Here is a 17,351-nt window from a genome sequence, read left to right as displayed (position 1 = left end):
AATCAGTTTAAATAGAATGGAGATCTCGCTCACAGCTAAGTCACACTACACCAAAGTAGAAAAAGGTTGTGAAACAACACTCACTTGTTGTCTTCAAACATTCGAAGTGCAACTGAAGCATCTACCTCAAGCCTCTCAAAATGGTGGGGCTTTGTTGCAAGTCTCCTGCCCATCCCAGACAGAACATCTAATTCATCCTAAAAAGGAATGTGGTTTTGTTACCGAGAGCAACTCCGAAAGAAATGTGTATCTCAAATCAGTTTCGGAACCGTCCTTTTTCAATGTAAAAACAGCAAGGAGGCAACTTTATATGCTCCAAACAATAACCTTGCATTCTTTTGTTAGGCCTATAGCCAAGTGACGAACATATTAAACCAAATTGCTTTTTCTTGGTAGTGTTTCTTTACTGTTGCATGCAAAAACTTGCATACTTTACTGATAAAAGGAGATAAAGCAGGAGCGAAGATTCTGCATGCTCTGCATGCACAAATTATTGAACAACATATATATCTAGGGGCTGCACTAACTTGATATAGGTGTTATACAAAAACATTTTTTCCCCCTTCTTTTCAACAACTGCCATTTCTACTTTTCAGCTATCAACAAATTTTATCACAACTGTATTGCCAGTTATTCTCATTGCAGAGGATTAATTTCTTTTTCTTTTTTCAAGTTTTTTCCCCCTTTGAAACATATAGCTGGAAAAGGTAAGAACTGCCCAATTTTTGCATTTCGGCAATTTATATCCCTTCTGTGCTCACAAATTGACCTAACCTTTTCCATTTGGTGTTCGTAAAAACACTTCCAGTAAAATGTGAAAAGGGAAGAAGTACTGGTGTGTGATTAAAGTATGAGTTGAGTACATTATGCTTCAAAAAGAGAGAGAAAGAGAAACACCAGATGGAGCTCAGTGGCAAACATGTTGTGAAGCCATGAGAGTACAAAGATGAGAGATTAGCAAAGCTTGTGTAACGCAGTCTAGCAAAGGCACAACACTGTACGGCAATGTGACTATGTAGGAATTGCAAGTTAGTGCATTTGACATTCGAGCATAAATAGAATGAGACTATTTGTGACATTACATGGGCACAAAGCTCAAAAAGAAAATAACTGCTACGTAGACATGCTCCTCCCCACTTTAGCATCAGTGAATGTGTCCAGTTCAGTCACCACAACGGCCGCAGTTTAAAGACTGAAAGAGCCTGGGCCAGGGCTCCCCCAAACCCTCTGAATACCATCGACTTCTAACTTTCATCACAGCAGCATGCAAAATGGGCGTAAATAGAAAAAAGAGCAGTAAGGATTTTTTAGGCAGAAGGCTGACACACGACTCTGGCCTCACCAGGCTCCTTGCATCAGAGCACATGCAGGCTCGTAGATGCACACTAATTGGTGTCTTAACTTAAAGCTGTCTTTTTCTGAAAAAGTGAAGGAACTGTGGCGACATTTCTTTAACAGAATTCTATTTTAACCAAAATGGGTCAGGGAAAGCAAATTCACCTGAGGTAAATTTGCTTTCACTCACCCTTTTGAACTGAATTCCGCTAAAAAATTTTGCCCTACTTTTTTTTTACATTTCTTTGCAAGTTTAGACCAAAAATGTGGAACCCCAGTTACTACTAATTTACCCAGTTAGGTACTAATTTTCTAGTTTAAATAAAACCAACTGACCCTACTAGAGTAGTGCGGGACACTTTGCACTCTTGGAGGAGCAATGCCAGAGATCCAAGCTCATTCCATGCAAATGCCCAGAAGCACTGAGTGGACGCGGATGGAAGGGCTGATTTGGCACTGTGCCTCCTATCTATACGCAACAAGCCAACAACTCCGCACTGATTGGCTCACATATCAATGGTTTATGATACCAGGTATTGCAATTTCCATTATGTAACCTCATTACCTGACATTGTAACCTGACATTGCTCTCAAAGCCGTGCTCCACATGGGGTGAACTTGAATCTGGTCACATTAAAATATAATGATTAATTATGTACTCGAGATAATGAGGCTTCATACCTTAATTATGTAGGTGACAATTATGTAATGAAAACAATAAAAGCAACACAATATTTTTATGTCAATACTCCTTTAAAGTAACGGCAGCTGCAAAAGGTTAAAGACGGGAGAGGGACAGGTAGAAGCAAGAGCCGCAGCTCTTCAAAGCGGATTGTTCAGGCATTTTCTGCAACTGATATAGCTTGAAACAGTGCAAGCCTTGCAGCACTTAATAATTTGCAAGTTATTGCTGTCACTGCTTCGCATTGTAGGCGAAATAAATGAAACCTTTTGAGACTCCAATGAGTCTTCATTTTCCGCATTTACGCACATCGACATGTTCTTGTCACGCCTCCACCAAGCAGCCTAAATTCAGCTTTATTCAGGCATTCTTTTGCCCTCTTCATATTGAAATTCCGAATGTCACATGACATTTCACTTGTCTTATTTGCACTGTTGAACAATGCTGCATACTCTAAAGTAACAAAAGGTGATGCATTAATTTTGTATTCTACAAATAATTATTTGTCATTCCTGTGGATAATCAAGTCAAAGGGAACAATAACTTCTTGAAGTATAGCAGATTTGACACATCACTAATATAACATGCAAAATTATTTGATTACCACATGCACAAGGCAGGGTATGATGCTTAGCTCTCACTAATGACAAAGCATGTCTCAAATTTTGTGCAGATGAACCCCATCTATCTTTCTTGTGTGTGCTGATTACATTTGATGTTTTGGTAAGACCAACAGCTCTAGTATATAAGACAAGAAACACTGTCCAAAAGTTTTTAAAAAAAAGTTTTATTTGGAAGAATAAGATACTAAAATAACTCACTCGGCGAGGTTCCCAGTTTTCTATGCCAAGGTCCACATTGTACACAAAGCTGCCAGATCGCACTGCACATGAAAATAAATTCAAGAAACACTTCAATGAATGCAGCAAGTACGGCAAATCCCCATTACAGTGTTTATGACCTGCAGGTGCTATGGTAATCTGCTGCCTTAATTATATGTACCACTCACTGCATTTGTGTAGATTATGCTGGACAGAAAGTTCTACTGGGCAGTCACATGCAGCCGCCACACAACAAGGCCAAACTTCTCAATTAAGGTGCATAGCAGCAGGTGTGTGATATTCAATAGTGTAAGCATATTGTCAGTTCCACTCTTACAGACAATGCAAGATTCAACGAGAGGAATCTCTCCCCTAATGCTAGCAAGTGCAGGGAGCTCAGCAGTGCAATGCTAGGTAAGGAGGAAGTACACTGTTTCTGAAATACCACACAATAATTAGCTCTCCAGGCATGTACTGAACCTATGTTTTTAACAGCCATTTCTCACAGAATTCCAACTTCACATGTCTAGAAGCATAAATTAAGCAGACTTTAACAATACTTATTGCAAGGTATTGTAAGAATTGCAACACAAGTGAAACAGGTCTCAGCAGCAATCACCAAGCAATGTTTCCCTCATGTCAGCCGCTTACATCACAGTGACATGTACACTGTTAGCGTACAGAAAATTACACATGAAAAACTATGTTTTTAATTATTGCATGAGGCGATCTACAACTTACTGTAATTCAAGAGCATTTGCTCTTGCAGTGCCATAAGCAGTACTGCTTTTCAGGTATTTGTCTTTGTAGTTGAGAAACAGGTGGTAAAGTGCAACTGCTTCCTCTTAAAATTCTCTACAATACTTTTCATAAAATTAATTTTATTACTAAGCAAATTATCAGGATATAAAATCTGTAGTGCCATGCTTGAAATTCTCTGCAGTTACCTAGATGATTGGTACCAGCTGGTTAAATAAAATTATGCAGAATCAAAAGAAGTGAACCTGTGACAAAGAATGCCATACCAACATGTTCTTTTGTTGTATCTGCATGAAACTGACCTTCTTGATTACATTTAACTCCATCCTAAAGTTATGCCGCGTGGAAACCCAAGCAAATAAAGAAAACAAGCATCCATATTTGGCATGCTACTGTTTTCTGTTTACATAAATGATCACTGAAATACTCGGTTCTCCCAAACTCACCATTAATGCTGAAAACACTGATGTTTTTTTCTATCCACTTAATAACTCCTGAAACCAATGCCTACTAAGTGCAGCTTTCAAGTTGGCTGAGGAAGAATTAGCTGCAAATAAATGCTTCAAAAGATACATACAAGTCCTTGCAGCATGTTAACAAGCCTCTACACACGGCAATTATTGGAGAATTTTAATGATAATTATCACACAAGTTTGTGTAAAGAAATATTTTTTGGAGTGAGAGAAAGCAAAAAAGTTTAACGAGAAGAAAGCCGGAGAGGTGCACTGGAATAACTAGGCTTCTACTTAACACAAGGGTAAAAGGGAAGAGGTAGACAGAACCTTGGGGTACAGTTTCAAGAGTAGCCAAACTTGTCTGTACACAATGCACCAATATGAAAGAGTACACATCACCTGTACCGAAACAGCAATTTCTGCAAATGTGCAATTTATAACCCCACTCGTTGCTGTTTGCTGTATATAGTTCTTATGTTGAACGATTCTCCTCGTGGAACATCTTTTTAAGAGAAGGAACAAGAAAAATTGCCAACTTTAAATGGAAATCGGGTGTTCACTTTCATATGGGTGCACCATGTACATCCTATCATAAAGAAATAACAGCCAGCTACCGACTGGTTGCTACATGTCTGCAACGGCTGTGCGAATAAAAAAACTTGATTTTGGAGTTAGCATACACAGTTGGAGGCCCCAACAAAATTTATCATGTTATACCATTACGACTAAAAAAAGCAATGGACAATTTTCTACTTTATTCAAAATTAGCATTGGCTTATTTAGGAAAGCACCCCATGAACAAATTGTAATAAACATTTTGTTTTAAAAATGAAAATCTTGCACTTCTTTGACAGTTTTTATGGTAAAGTGCAATATTTGAAAACAGCTCCACTATTTTGCCAACATGAAATTTTAAAAGCAGACCAGTTCTTACATTTAAAGGGCCCCTGAAACCCTTTCTATTGAAGTCGAGAAATGCGTTTGAAGCTAAAATAGACTATTTCAAAAACACTTTGATGCAAAAAGTACTTCAATTCAATCTGCAGAAGCGTAGTTATTGGCAATGAAAGATAGCCTTTGATCCCCTTCGTGGTGCTCCCACTTCCTCAACGCCTTGCACTGTGAAGGTCATGGTGGAGCGGGTCAGTGTCCACAACGTTCCGCCTACTGAACGTCACCATGGCACGCAGTTCAAATTATATTTTGGATGTTCCCATAGATACCACTACTAATAACTGCGGCAGATAAGATGCGCCATACTCGGAGGCTATCCCTCAACTTACAGTTGAGTTCATGGTGTCACATCACTTTGCTGTGCTATAGTGTAGTAGATACAGGGTTCGTACAGGTCTCAGATACAGAAATTCAAGAACATTCATGGACTTCCAAGGCACTGTCAAAGTTTTTAAAGGGTGCAGAGCAGCGCCCCATGTAAAAATTTACTATAACAAGGTTTTCAAAACAGTATAGCTAAACTTGGAGGTAACGAAGGTGGTAAAATCAGCACTTTATCATATTGAAACTGGACCTCTTATGCTAATTTTTCTTACACAAAAAGGGCCGTAAAATTTCTTGCATTATTGCACAACCGAAAAAAGAAACGAATTTCATGGTTAAAATATCTTTTTTATCAGCAAGCCCGTGACCAAAGGTACGCTTTCATACCATGTCGATGATGTCTTTACATCGATAGTACAAAACGAAACCTGCAAAGCTTTCACGTCCACTCAGCCGCCGTGGCTGATAGTGTTGCTCGCAGTGCATCTGCTATAGATTAATGTCAAAGATAAAGTGCAAGGGCCGTGTGAAAAAATAAAAAGTTGCAGCTTCGCTCAAAAAGCAAAGCATCGATTGCAATCGCAAACTAGTAGACAGCTATACAAAGTAAGGATAGTAGTTTTACTGGCTCTATAAACTTGGAAATATTTGCTTACCAACTGAATTAACGATTGTTGTATTCATATAGGAGGTTGTGGCCAAGTGCTGCACCAGGGTGGCCAATCCTGCTCTGGTGAGGGAGTGCATGAGTGCATTACCGGTTCTGGTCACCGGGATCAGGCCGCACTCCAGGCCTATTTATGCAATTTTTATCAACACGCGGATTTTTTGTTCTTTTTATCCGGTGGAAAATTGCGCGGCACCGAGATTCGAACCCCGATCCTCTTGCATACGAGGCGGATGCTCTGCCTCTACGCTATACAAGGGAAGGGAAGCGTAGCAGGGGGCGGCAGAAAGTAAGGTGGGCGGATGAGATTAAGAAGTTTGCAGGGACAACATGGCCACAATTAGCACATGAGCGGGGTAGTTGGAGAAGTATGGGAGAGGCCTTTGCCCTGCAGTGGGCGTAACCAGGCTTTTGATGATGATGATGATGAATTAACGAGCTTGGTGTCAGCACGCACAAGCAAACATGAATACAGCACACTCGAAGTGCACAGACACTCACTGTTAAAATGCTGCTGTGAGCAAGTGCGGCAGTAGCAGCGAGCGAAGTGACCTTTGTACTGTCTATCGCTTCAACGCAAGAGTGGCGAGAACACAGCGCGCACAAAGGTATGGCCGTCTGTGGATCCCTTTCAAGATACGTCGCGTGTGACCGTGCAAAGTATGCACTTGTTGGCGGAGTTGAAGCTGCCTCCCCACTTTCCTCCTATCGCGCGCGAGATTGAGCTGCGATCGTCAAGTTCCTTTGCGCACGGCCACGAAATACACAGTTTCTGTCAAAGCACAACGCCGTTACCCCTCCCTCCCATCCCTCCATGACCTTTCGCGCAACGGAAGACGGCGCATTTGCTCTCCGCTTTCCTTCTTTACGCACGCCAGACTGAGCCGCAATCGCAGGCTTCCCGCACATGCTTTCACTCACACATACAGCATATGAGGCACGGCGATGGTGTTATTGTCCTTGGACTTTATACAGAACATCACGGAGACAGCAAAAACGTGCTTAGAGTGTCCACATAATTGCTATCACAATAAAAAGCAAGCTGCTGCACCCGCTTTTGTACCATGCACTGGATGCGGCAGGATTTCGCCGCCTTGTGCACCTTTCTCCCATCTCCTTTCCACTCTTCTGAAACACGAGTCCGACAGCGCCAACGCAGAAGGGGTGGAAGGAAGACGGGAGAAAGCGCAAGAGAGTATGACTGCGACAAAGTCGCGCAGTGCGGGGTGAAGGAATTCAAGGGTTTTCAAGAGAAAAAAAAATGAACTCCAGGACTTTCAAGTGCCTTGAAAACATACTTTTCAATTTCAAGTGTTTTCAAAGGTTTCAAGGGCCCGTGTACACCTTGAGATAGCTATGCATGGGTGTGTTTCACCGCACTGAGTGGCAAGTAGCACATTTGCTTTCGCACTTATCTCTATGGCAATCGCACAATTTCCAAGAGTTGAATGAAACGTTGACTTTATGTTTGCTTGTAACAAGCTTCAACCATGACAGCAATACACCACGAAAGTGTGCAACTCGGGAATCCCACAACCTGTTCCAGTTGGATGTTGGTGCTTGGGCAGGCTTGCCACGCGCCTGAACCATGTTGCCCACAGAGACCACTCGGAGAATATGGTGCTCCTCGGCGAGCCACAGTGAGCTCAGTAAGACGGCTGCGTAACTTTTGCACAACTCTGTGCAACGTTTATTATGTGCACGACAGGGCTGGAGTGCACACTTGTGCTCATGTGATTAATGCAGAAAGTTGGGCTAGTCGGTATTGATGCAGTTGCTGTGACATAGTTACTAGCGGAAACAGGACTAACGGAAAAAAGGTGGGACAGGACAGAGCGCTAGTTAGAAAGCATTCACCAGGTTCTTCTCAAGTTGAAAGACTTCTTTATCAGTGACTGCCAGTGGTGGAGCGCTTACACATTCATCAGCAGCTTTTGAAATGCAATACGCCTTAAATATTTCCCTACTTAACTGCCTTGCGAACCATCTGAGCACTTGCGTGTATGAAAACACGGGGAGTATTTACGTGTACATCTATGGCAGTGGTCAGCCAAGTGACCAGCGCCTGCCAGTGTTTACAGCATTCCGGTGCTCCCTAAGCCGGTCATCCAGGCACCTGTCTGTTTGTCCAATATAGCACTTTCCACAGGGAAGTGGAATCTTGTATATCACCCCCACACTGCAGTTAACAAACCGCGTGACATGCTCCTTAGTGCATGTACCTTGACTCCCGGCGTTGTTTACCAGCCTGCACATTCTTGCGAGCTTGAGTGACGGTAAAAAAAACAACACCCACACCACACTTGTTCGCCAACTTTTTTAGGCGGCGGGACACCCCATGTACGTATCGCACGTCTACAGGGCGCCCACAGGGATGTGCGTAATTGCATTGAGCGGCTTCCGGGTCAACTTTTACCTCTTTAATGAGGCTCTCTATGACAGACACCAAAGTGTCATTGGGATACCCTGCCCTACATAAACGGCTCACTTGTTGCTGAACGTTGCAGAAAGCATGGTGCACACAAGATTTAACCAGAGCAGTGCTCTGTCCTGTACCCCCTTTTTTCCATTAGTCTTGTCCGCGCTAGTAACTATGTCAAAGCAAGTGCTCATGTGCTCAGTCTGGCTGCACTACATGGTGCTGTCCGACTTTGTCCTGCACCAGCTTGGCTGACGGATAGTAGCTACATCCAAATTGATTGCACATTTAGAACCACTGTCAATAGCTCAATATGAAGCGGCGTCTGCCAAGCCAGGAGCTGCCAGGAGTCAGCGCGCACTGGCAAGTGTACTTGAGGTCTGACCTTAAGTTTTACGTGATTCAAGGCTAGTTGAGTGTTCAAAACTAATCAAAATTAGCCAGACTCAACAGCTACGACACAAGCAAGCAGTGTGGACAAAGTTTCATTCTTATGCGGGCGACTACAACCGAGGGTGATCAGACGATAGTCAGCTTCTTACGAAAGTATATAATTCTTGTCGAAATTCAAAATGCAAATTTTCATTTACTTCAGCCTGTTTAGTAAACTGTGTCAATAAATACACACAGTAACAGCAGAAATAAGCGCACAGATCCAAACACCCTACTTGGATTGATGTCAGCTATTGGCCAATAGCAGTGCTTTATGGGAATCTGCCCGCCGACGTCAAGGAGCAGCCGCCAGCAGCCTCGAAAGGGCAAGAAGAATGTCTCGCTTGTAAAAAGAGTGTTTCAGAAAAAGGTGACTTTGCACTCCGCTTGTGAGCCACGTGCGCCGCGCACGAGTGCAAAATTTGGCTGAGATACAGCAGTGTGTGCTATCCACAGAATGTCATTTCACAAAGCCCGAGGGGTGGTTTGGGCCCCTTTAAGGGGAAGTGCACCTCAGAGATTCATAATCCTTAATAATAAAGCCGATTGGGTGGAATTTATACACAATGTAGAATTTTTTTCCTATTTCTTAATATAATTTCACTTTCACAATATGTTATCTGGTTACTTTTCTGTGCTTCCTGGAAGTGGATAAGTAGGGTCTCTTCAGCAAGGTTTGGGCTTCAAACAAGGCCTACGAGAGTGTTATAAGGTAGGCTATATATTTCCTTGTAGACAAATAATTACAAATGAGCTCAAAATTATTTTAGTTTTAGTATTATAAAAAATTTATTTCGACTGTAGTTATCAAGAACACTGATGATTAGTTTCCTTAAATAAACATGACCAAAATTGCATGTGCATGCAAAATATGGCAGAGATTGAGTCACACTAAACACAAATACAAGAGTTTTGGTGCACAAATAGTAAAAACAGTGTAAGACTGAAAAAATAGAGAGAGAAATGAAGATAAATGTTTCTAGACATATAGTTACTATCGCAGATAATCAATTTGCATGAAATTTGGCCAGAATGCAGGCCAGTATTTCCAGAATAAGTGTAAAGCTTAACATTCTAATGTTGTGTAGGAGGTACCCTCAGAACATCTGTGAGCTCCTTCCCCCAGCCGGGCTTTCTTTGTGACACTGCCATGACGAGATTTAGCTTCAGCTTCCTGTGATCCAGAGATCCTTTTGATTTTTCTCTGGTCTCTCTGGTTGCTCAGAGCGATCAACTCCCGAGTTGGATGAATCGCCAACTACTGGAGAATCTGCTTAAAGTCTTTGTTGAACTGCAGTATGGCTATAGAAGTGGCCATACCCATATCACTGCGGAAAGCAAATTTTGCTTTTGGGTACAGCAATCAAATTTTGTTGTTGAAAGGCTCAGTCACCTTTTGGGTTTTGCCTTGAATACAGCAAAACAACAGCTTTTCGCTTGTCAGTCTCCCATAGGTAAAAAGCACAGCCTTCGCCTGAGCGCTGGTGAAAAGTGGAGAATGAACTGGCGCCAACTCACCCAGCGCTAGTGCTCACTTGTTGTTACATCCGGAAAGCTCACCACGTGGGCAAAAATTGTGGCTGTAAGCCCTATCTGTAGGGCATGAATGAAAAACAAAAAGGCCCCTATGGCTACCATGCCTCAATTGGAATTTGTAAGTTTTCCAGCAGGAGAAAAAGCTTGATTTTTTTACACGTCAAAATAGAAGGTCAAAGCATAATCTTATGATCAAAATCTAAAAACGGATTTTTTAAAATAAAAGTGTGACTTTTTGACCTGCATCTCCCTTAAAGTTCTAACAACTAATACATCAAAATAGGCTACACATTTAAGGCATGCTATAACACCAAGGACAAGGTCAAAGACAAATAACAGCATACCAAATACCTCACTTAAAAAAACTTTATGACAGCTTAAAGGGTCGCTAAAAAGAAACATTAAATCAGTTTAGACTCATAAATTATTCATTGGAAACTCTTATTTTCGTTAATTTTTCAGTAATAAATCAAATATTAGAAGACAAAATGAACTTGAAAGTTCAAATTTTTTGATCTGCACCTAGACTCAGTGGCGGTACATCAGTGTGATGTCATGGATTTCAAGGATTTTTTTCATATTTGGGCCGCGTTGCCTCAGTAAAAGTTCCCAAAACTTGCCATGTCCAGTTTTTGGCTCCTTTAGAACACAATGCAGTGCAATTTTATAAGTAAACCATTAACTAAGCCTGAGCAAACTCTGTCAAAATAAATGACATCACAGCGAGCTGGTCTCTCCTCCCCCCCACCCCCCGTATTTTCTTCTTGCACCTTTTCTGGCTGAATAAGCCTGCCTGCCTCACGAACTGCTGGCATTGAAAAGAGCACAGATAACTCTGTCTCAGTGCCAAAAGATGACAGTCAAGTGCATAGTGCCCTGAATCTGCCTTTTGAACGTGGCTATTGGAAATGACAAATAAAACTTCAGCGTACTAGAAGTTAGAGCTTGATTGATATTGTGAACAAACATTTGGAAGAACTCGGAAGCAATATTTTTTGTAACTTGGGAAGTAACCAGCTTATGTAATGTGGTTTTGACTAGTTGCTGGGATGTCTTGTTTTCGTCTCCCAAATTGGCCAGATTTTCTCGTTTGAGTGCCCAGATAACAGCTCTGGCTTTTGGCTCACGTTCACTTGAAGGTCGCCTACAACGGGAGCTAAAATCATTTCAAGCTTAATAAATGTGTGCTTTAAAATGAGGGTAGGTCCAAAGTACTTCACAGGTTTACTGAGAATTTGCTCTCAACTACATATTCTAAAACGTGCAACAGATACCTCATTGCTACAGGACCTCCTTACTCTTTCATTGCCAAGCCGTGTGGCTAGATACTGACCTTGGGGCTGTGGCCAACTGTGCAGTTGTACATAAAATTGGTCCTTGAAAGCACGGTCTACTACGTAACCAAGAAGGAAACTGCCAGTTCGCCAAAAAGCCTGGAAAAGAGCAAAAAAAAAATAATTAATATAACAATCACATTTTTCTACATTCTGCAATTTTATTGTGCCCATACTGAGCAGGTAAATAGCAAGGTTGGTTACAATGTGAGTAACAGGAGGACAGGAAGTAAAACATACAACTTGCAAACGAGCAAAATAGGCTGGAAAAGGTGCGCCAGGGCTGTACCTTGTTTGCAAAGTAGGGGTTAGAGTCTTTGTAGAAGTTTAGCCTGAGCTGGCAATCCTGTACGAGTGGTCTACTCATATCCCATGGTTCTCCATCAACCTCTGCTATGGCTCCTCTCTGCACTAGGCTTTCATGGATGTCTGCAATGTCCCAAACATGAAAGTATAATTAACATTCAATCACAATCCAAAATTGCACTAGGGTTGGTAATATCGATGAGTGATTAATCGATGAAATGTACCCCGCAAAGCAATTAATCTTCATCGATGTCCACTTTTCATTTAGCCGACTGTCCAATTAATCGTTTTTGAGAATTTAACAGGAGTGCCGTGAAAATGTTGAAATCGTACTGGAATGGCAGCGCACGAGCAGTGATTGTGCGGCTGTCGACTGTTTTTTCCGTGTCCCGAGTGATGCTGAGCCGAGCGCTTCCCCTCTCTTCTCTCACACCACACAGGCTGCCCGAAGCGGGACGCCTTAAACGCCCTTGCAATTCAAGAGCTACTATAGTAACCCCGTCATTGATAGTCATGCCACTCACAGTCCACTAAAGATGTGGCACACCAAGTGCGCTGGTTTGACACAGTGATGGAGTCCATGTTGATTTCAGCAACTCTATAGCGTCCGAGCATCTATTCTCGCATGCTGGTTGCGTGGCCGTTCACTAAAGGTGTCAGTTTCACCCAAACATCCCAGTCAACTGACATTCCTCCGCTCTTTATAAAAGAGCATGTGGTTTAAAGTCCTAAACCAGTAATTTTCTTTTCCCCTGGGCATGCTGCAACTCCTTGCATACTTCAGCTGGACTTCACCTTTCACTTTTGTAATTTTTCTTATTTCTTCTTTAACTGTATTGTACATAGATTCACTAGTGCCATGTATCTTAGTTAATTCTACACAATGTGCCACTTTCTAACATATATTGTTTATCTTTTCAAAAGTCAATAGTGCCAACTATATTTAGTCTTTACCAAGTTAAAGATTATCCTTTATCAAATGTTTATACCCTTGTGTATTGAACTTGGTTACACCTCTCAAACATTAACATAGGGTCTTATAAAAGTAGGTAGCTGTGTTTCAACCTCTTTAAATGTGCCCAGCAAAAATTTCAGATAATCAATTAATCGATGAAAAACCTTGCAACTAAAGTGATTAATTGATGAAAGGATAGAATGAACAATTATTCATTAACTGAATAAAATAATTAATCGATCATCCCTATGAGGTATCTAGCAGTGCATGCAAACTTAAAGGGACACTAAAGCGCAACAATAAATCAGTTTAGACTAATGAAGCATCGTTTGAGAACCCTGCAGGCAGTCATTTCAAAAAAATAGTTTGATTATTACAAGAGAAAATGAAGGTCCAAGTATCAGTATTTGAATTTTGCGCCGAAACCCCAGCGCCGGTAAGTCAGCATTACGTCAGGGATTCCAAAGTATGTTTTTGCATTTGGGCCACGTTGGCTGAATAAAGGTTCCCGAAACTTGTTATGTTTAATATTTGGTTCCTTTCGAACACAATGTAGTCAATCTGCACCGCTATATATAATTAGTAGGCCCTAGAAGATGCCATCAAAATCAAAGACATCACAACCCCCAGGTGCAGGAACTTAAGTAGGCGTCGCCACCTGTATTTCGTTCTTGCGCTTTTTCTGGCTTACCAAACATCTTATCGTTGTAAGTGGTGTTTTTGGCGTTGTAGAACGGTAATATACTCATGAAGAAGAAATAATTTTTCACTTTAGTGTCCCTTTAAGAAGCGAATCTTTGTGGCCAGCTTTCAGTGACAGCACACTTCAGACAGAAAAAGTAAAAGTTGGGGGGAGGGGGTGGTCTCATAGAAGATTGTCAATGCCGTTCACTGAGTTAAAGGGACTGACAACCAATTTTCATGGTACCTATTTTTATTTTTTTTAATGCAATGGAAAGAAAGCTTACGGTCAGAGTGTTTAATCATGAAGTGGCAAAGTGGAAAGCGCCATGGAACATTCTTTATCAGAATTTTTCGATCTGGAGTGAGGATGTAGTCGTTCACTGGAAGCATGCAGGAAAAAGTGATAGGTGAGAGTGATAGCAGTTGTACACCGGCATTAGTGGGAGGCAGACGACAAGTGCAGTCGTAACTGTGAGAAAGTATTTTGTTTACCAAGTCAATGTTCCTGCAATTCATGTTTTCCGAAATGTTATAGTATTTCTGTGATAATAGCTACGTGTTTTGATGGTTTCCTGCCCAACTGCTTTGGTATTTAACCAGTCAATATGAAACCAATCGGGTAGAAAACGAAACAACGCTTTTACACATGATACGCATTTCAGCGTGTTGCTGTTGCCATGCAAGCGCTTTTGATTTCTGAAGCTTAGAATAAAGCGCAAGTGTCTAATAATATAGCAACTGCAATTTTAAGCAATAGTTATGTTGTACTTAATAACAGCCGACTTACAGTAATTTCATTGACTACATCCGAAGTACCAAGATGTCACCGCCAGGCCTTGCCATTTACTGGTTTTTCAGACTTTCTTGGCCAATTTAAAGTTATAATTCCTACTTAAATCGCGAACAGCGTGCTGGGTTCTATCACTATATATCATGGTAATTTCATTTCCATCAACGTCTCGCAACACATTCTGGCCAGTTGTCAGTCCCTTTAAGGTCCAACTCATTAGGCACCGAAAGCTGTGCATCACGATACATGCACTGCCTGAGGAAACAACTGCAATGAAGTCAGTTGGTAGACGAGAGCAGTTTGTATGATGTCAAATGGGATGAACTGTTTATAAAATGGTTCCTACTACAATTGTTTCTATGGCATCACCAATGAACAAGGTCACAGCACATTGCATCATGAGGAAATTACAATAACAATTACCAAGATTTTAAAACAAGTAAAATATTTTGTATTGCATTGCTAGATTTCGCACTACTACAGTTCATATAGACGCAACTGTCGAAGTGCACATCAGAAAATAACTACAAGTTCTTCCATCAATCGACACTCCTGAAACCACCGCAACTTTAGTACTTTACTCACGTCTAGCACAGTCGTGCGGCGTAGAGATTCCTTTGTTCATAATAAGGGTGCAATCCTCCATTGGACCCAAGTACCGCACTTCAATTTTCTCTACGCGCGTGATGAGGGCTGCTTGACGTTCCTTCTCAGCTGTGAACAAGGCATCTCGCTTCTTTCTGACGGCCTCATTTGTGAGACGCAATTCATTGGTGGCCACCGAAGAGGAACAGACTACAAAAACCAAGAGACAGCGCAAGAAAATGTGAGCCAAATATATTAGATCGATCGCCTCATTGCGGACCATATAACGCTAAGTATCGCTACAAGAAACACTTCGACGAGCACCTATGGGAAAAACTACAGACTTTACAAGCTCTAAACATTTCAACAGAACAGCCAGTTCGTTGTGCTAATTATAATGGAAATAACATCGCCAACTAAAAGATCACAGCTATTATATATGATGCACCAGGGCCAAAACGGCTCCTTGTTCAGGGTTTATATGACGGATGGCGGAGTGCAACTTTATCAAAGTATTAATAATTGAGGGAGGGTGTTTCCCATAGGCTGGTAAGCTTGTTTTTGTGGTATGTTTGACAAAATGGGAAGACGACTGGGTACGTGGATCAGGGGCGCATCAATATCGCGATCCAAAATGTCTGGTTTGATAAATCTCACTTTGTCGTTGGTGACGTTATTGTAAACTGATCGTATGCACCAAGTTACAATTGCTCATAGCTGAAATATGAGATAAAATGAGAGGAGTAACTGCTGTTTTTGTGTTAATAAACTGCATACACCAAATGAGCCTCAGCAAGGGCATTCCCAGCATCTCATCACAGCAATCGCTGCTACACGTGCAGACATCATCACTGAATACAAAACACGCGCGATCACAAGTAATGTGAGTGCATATTACTCACAAGATCTATGTCTTGAACACGCCCTTCTCAAAAGAAACATCACGCGATTTGCTGAATTTAATGACATTGTCACAACTTAGCTGAGAGTTTCGACTCGGTGGGGCTCATACGAACCCACGCATAGCAGAAACGCGCAAAGCGCAACGATAGCAACGAGCTGCAAACCGTTGATGTCCATTACAAGGTGCAGCCCAAAGAATATCATGGTCAAAGGTGCCAAGAAAGAGTGTGGATGTGTGAATGTCTCTGTGCCCTGTCGTTATCACAACACAATATCACTTAGCATTAGTTTCACCACTGTTGAATCATAATGACATCGTGTTAATGATTTGCATAGAAGCGCTTGCAAAAAGCAAAGTTACATTCAAACGCCACGCAAAGATCGTGTTTGTTTTGGTTTCGGTTTTGACGTTAAGAGCACATTGCATTTGTTACGTTCCACATCGCATTGGATAGACTGTGTTTACTGCATTCATGAGAGAGTTCAGCCATTATTGCAGTTAAAAGTTAGCGATGGTTAAGCTTAAAATTTTGGTAAATGTAATGTTACTAAGGAGAGTTGTCAGTATAAGGTATGCACAAAGAAACTGGAATGCAGACGACATCCAACCTTGACGGCATCTAAAAGCATACGGTACAAAATTATGAATAAATGTATTGAGCTGGTTTTGATTATGGCGATTTCCTCAAATGTTTTTCTACACTCTAAGAACAGTTTACACCCTTTGGCGTGCCCCTTCTGCCACACAACGATAATCGTCATCTGCCTTGATGCGTTTCCTTTCTTTAACGCTGCGAGCCCGGAACTTTCCAGTAACGAACGGCACGCGCGTTATCAGCGCATAGAACAGTTTACATCATGGTTTACACCCTTTGGAGTGCCCCTTCTGATAACGCGCGTGCCGTTCGTTGCTGGAAAGTTCCGGGCTCGCAGCGTTAAAGAAAGGAAACGCATAAAGGCAGATGACGATTATCGTTGTGTGGCAGAAGGGGCAAGCCAAAGGGTGTAAACTGTTCTTAGAGTGTATAGTCATGATCACTCATATTTCGCAATATGTACATACACAATCGGTGGTTTCCATGACCAAATGGATATCACCAATTATCAAGCAATAACAAAGCCTGATAACTTGATGGCATATGCACCCTGCGATTCCGGAAAAGGAACACAAAATTCTCTTTGCCCTCATCACACTACTCTCCCTATTTCTCTTAAAATGCCAAGCATCTGAGATTATATATCTATGTTCCAGTTTGAACAATGTCATAAAAAAATAAAGAAGCTTGTTCCAAATTTTTTTTTTCTGAAACACAAGCCAATAGAAAACAGCAACAATGAATCTGAACCACAAACTATCATGCACAAGTGCCCAAACTCGAACACACAGACTCAATAAATGAGCGATATATG

At 41.5% G+C, this 17,351-nt stretch overlaps 1 protein-coding gene across 1 annotated transcript in view; it reads right to left on the bottom strand.

Annotated features, from left to right (window-relative positions):
* Positions 1-16,116, bottom strand: part of mRpL39 (mitochondrial ribosomal protein L39) — a 33,569-nt gene extending 17,453 nt beyond the window's left edge. The window contains exons 1-6 of the mRNA XM_050194364.2: positions 15,941-16,116; positions 15,039-15,248; positions 12,008-12,147; positions 11,718-11,817; positions 2,839-2,900; positions 85-197 (exon numbers count right to left, since the gene is read on the bottom strand). Of these exons, the coding sequence (XP_050050321.1) occupies positions 85-197; positions 2,839-2,900; positions 11,718-11,817; positions 12,008-12,147; positions 15,039-15,248; positions 15,941-16,007 (692 nt within the window). The 5' untranslated portion in view covers positions 16,008-16,116. The remainder of the gene's footprint in view (positions 1-84; positions 198-2,838; positions 2,901-11,717; positions 11,818-12,007; positions 12,148-15,038; positions 15,249-15,940) is intronic.
* Positions 16,117-17,351: the final 1,235 nt, after the last annotated feature.

Source organism: Dermacentor andersoni, chromosome 1 (genome assembly GCF_023375885.2).
Source record: "Dermacentor andersoni chromosome 1, qqDerAnde1_hic_scaffold, whole genome shotgun sequence".
NCBI lineage: Eukaryota > Metazoa > Arthropoda > Arachnida > Ixodida > Ixodidae > Dermacentor > Dermacentor andersoni.
This window is presented reverse-complemented; position numbering and strand designations above follow the sequence as displayed.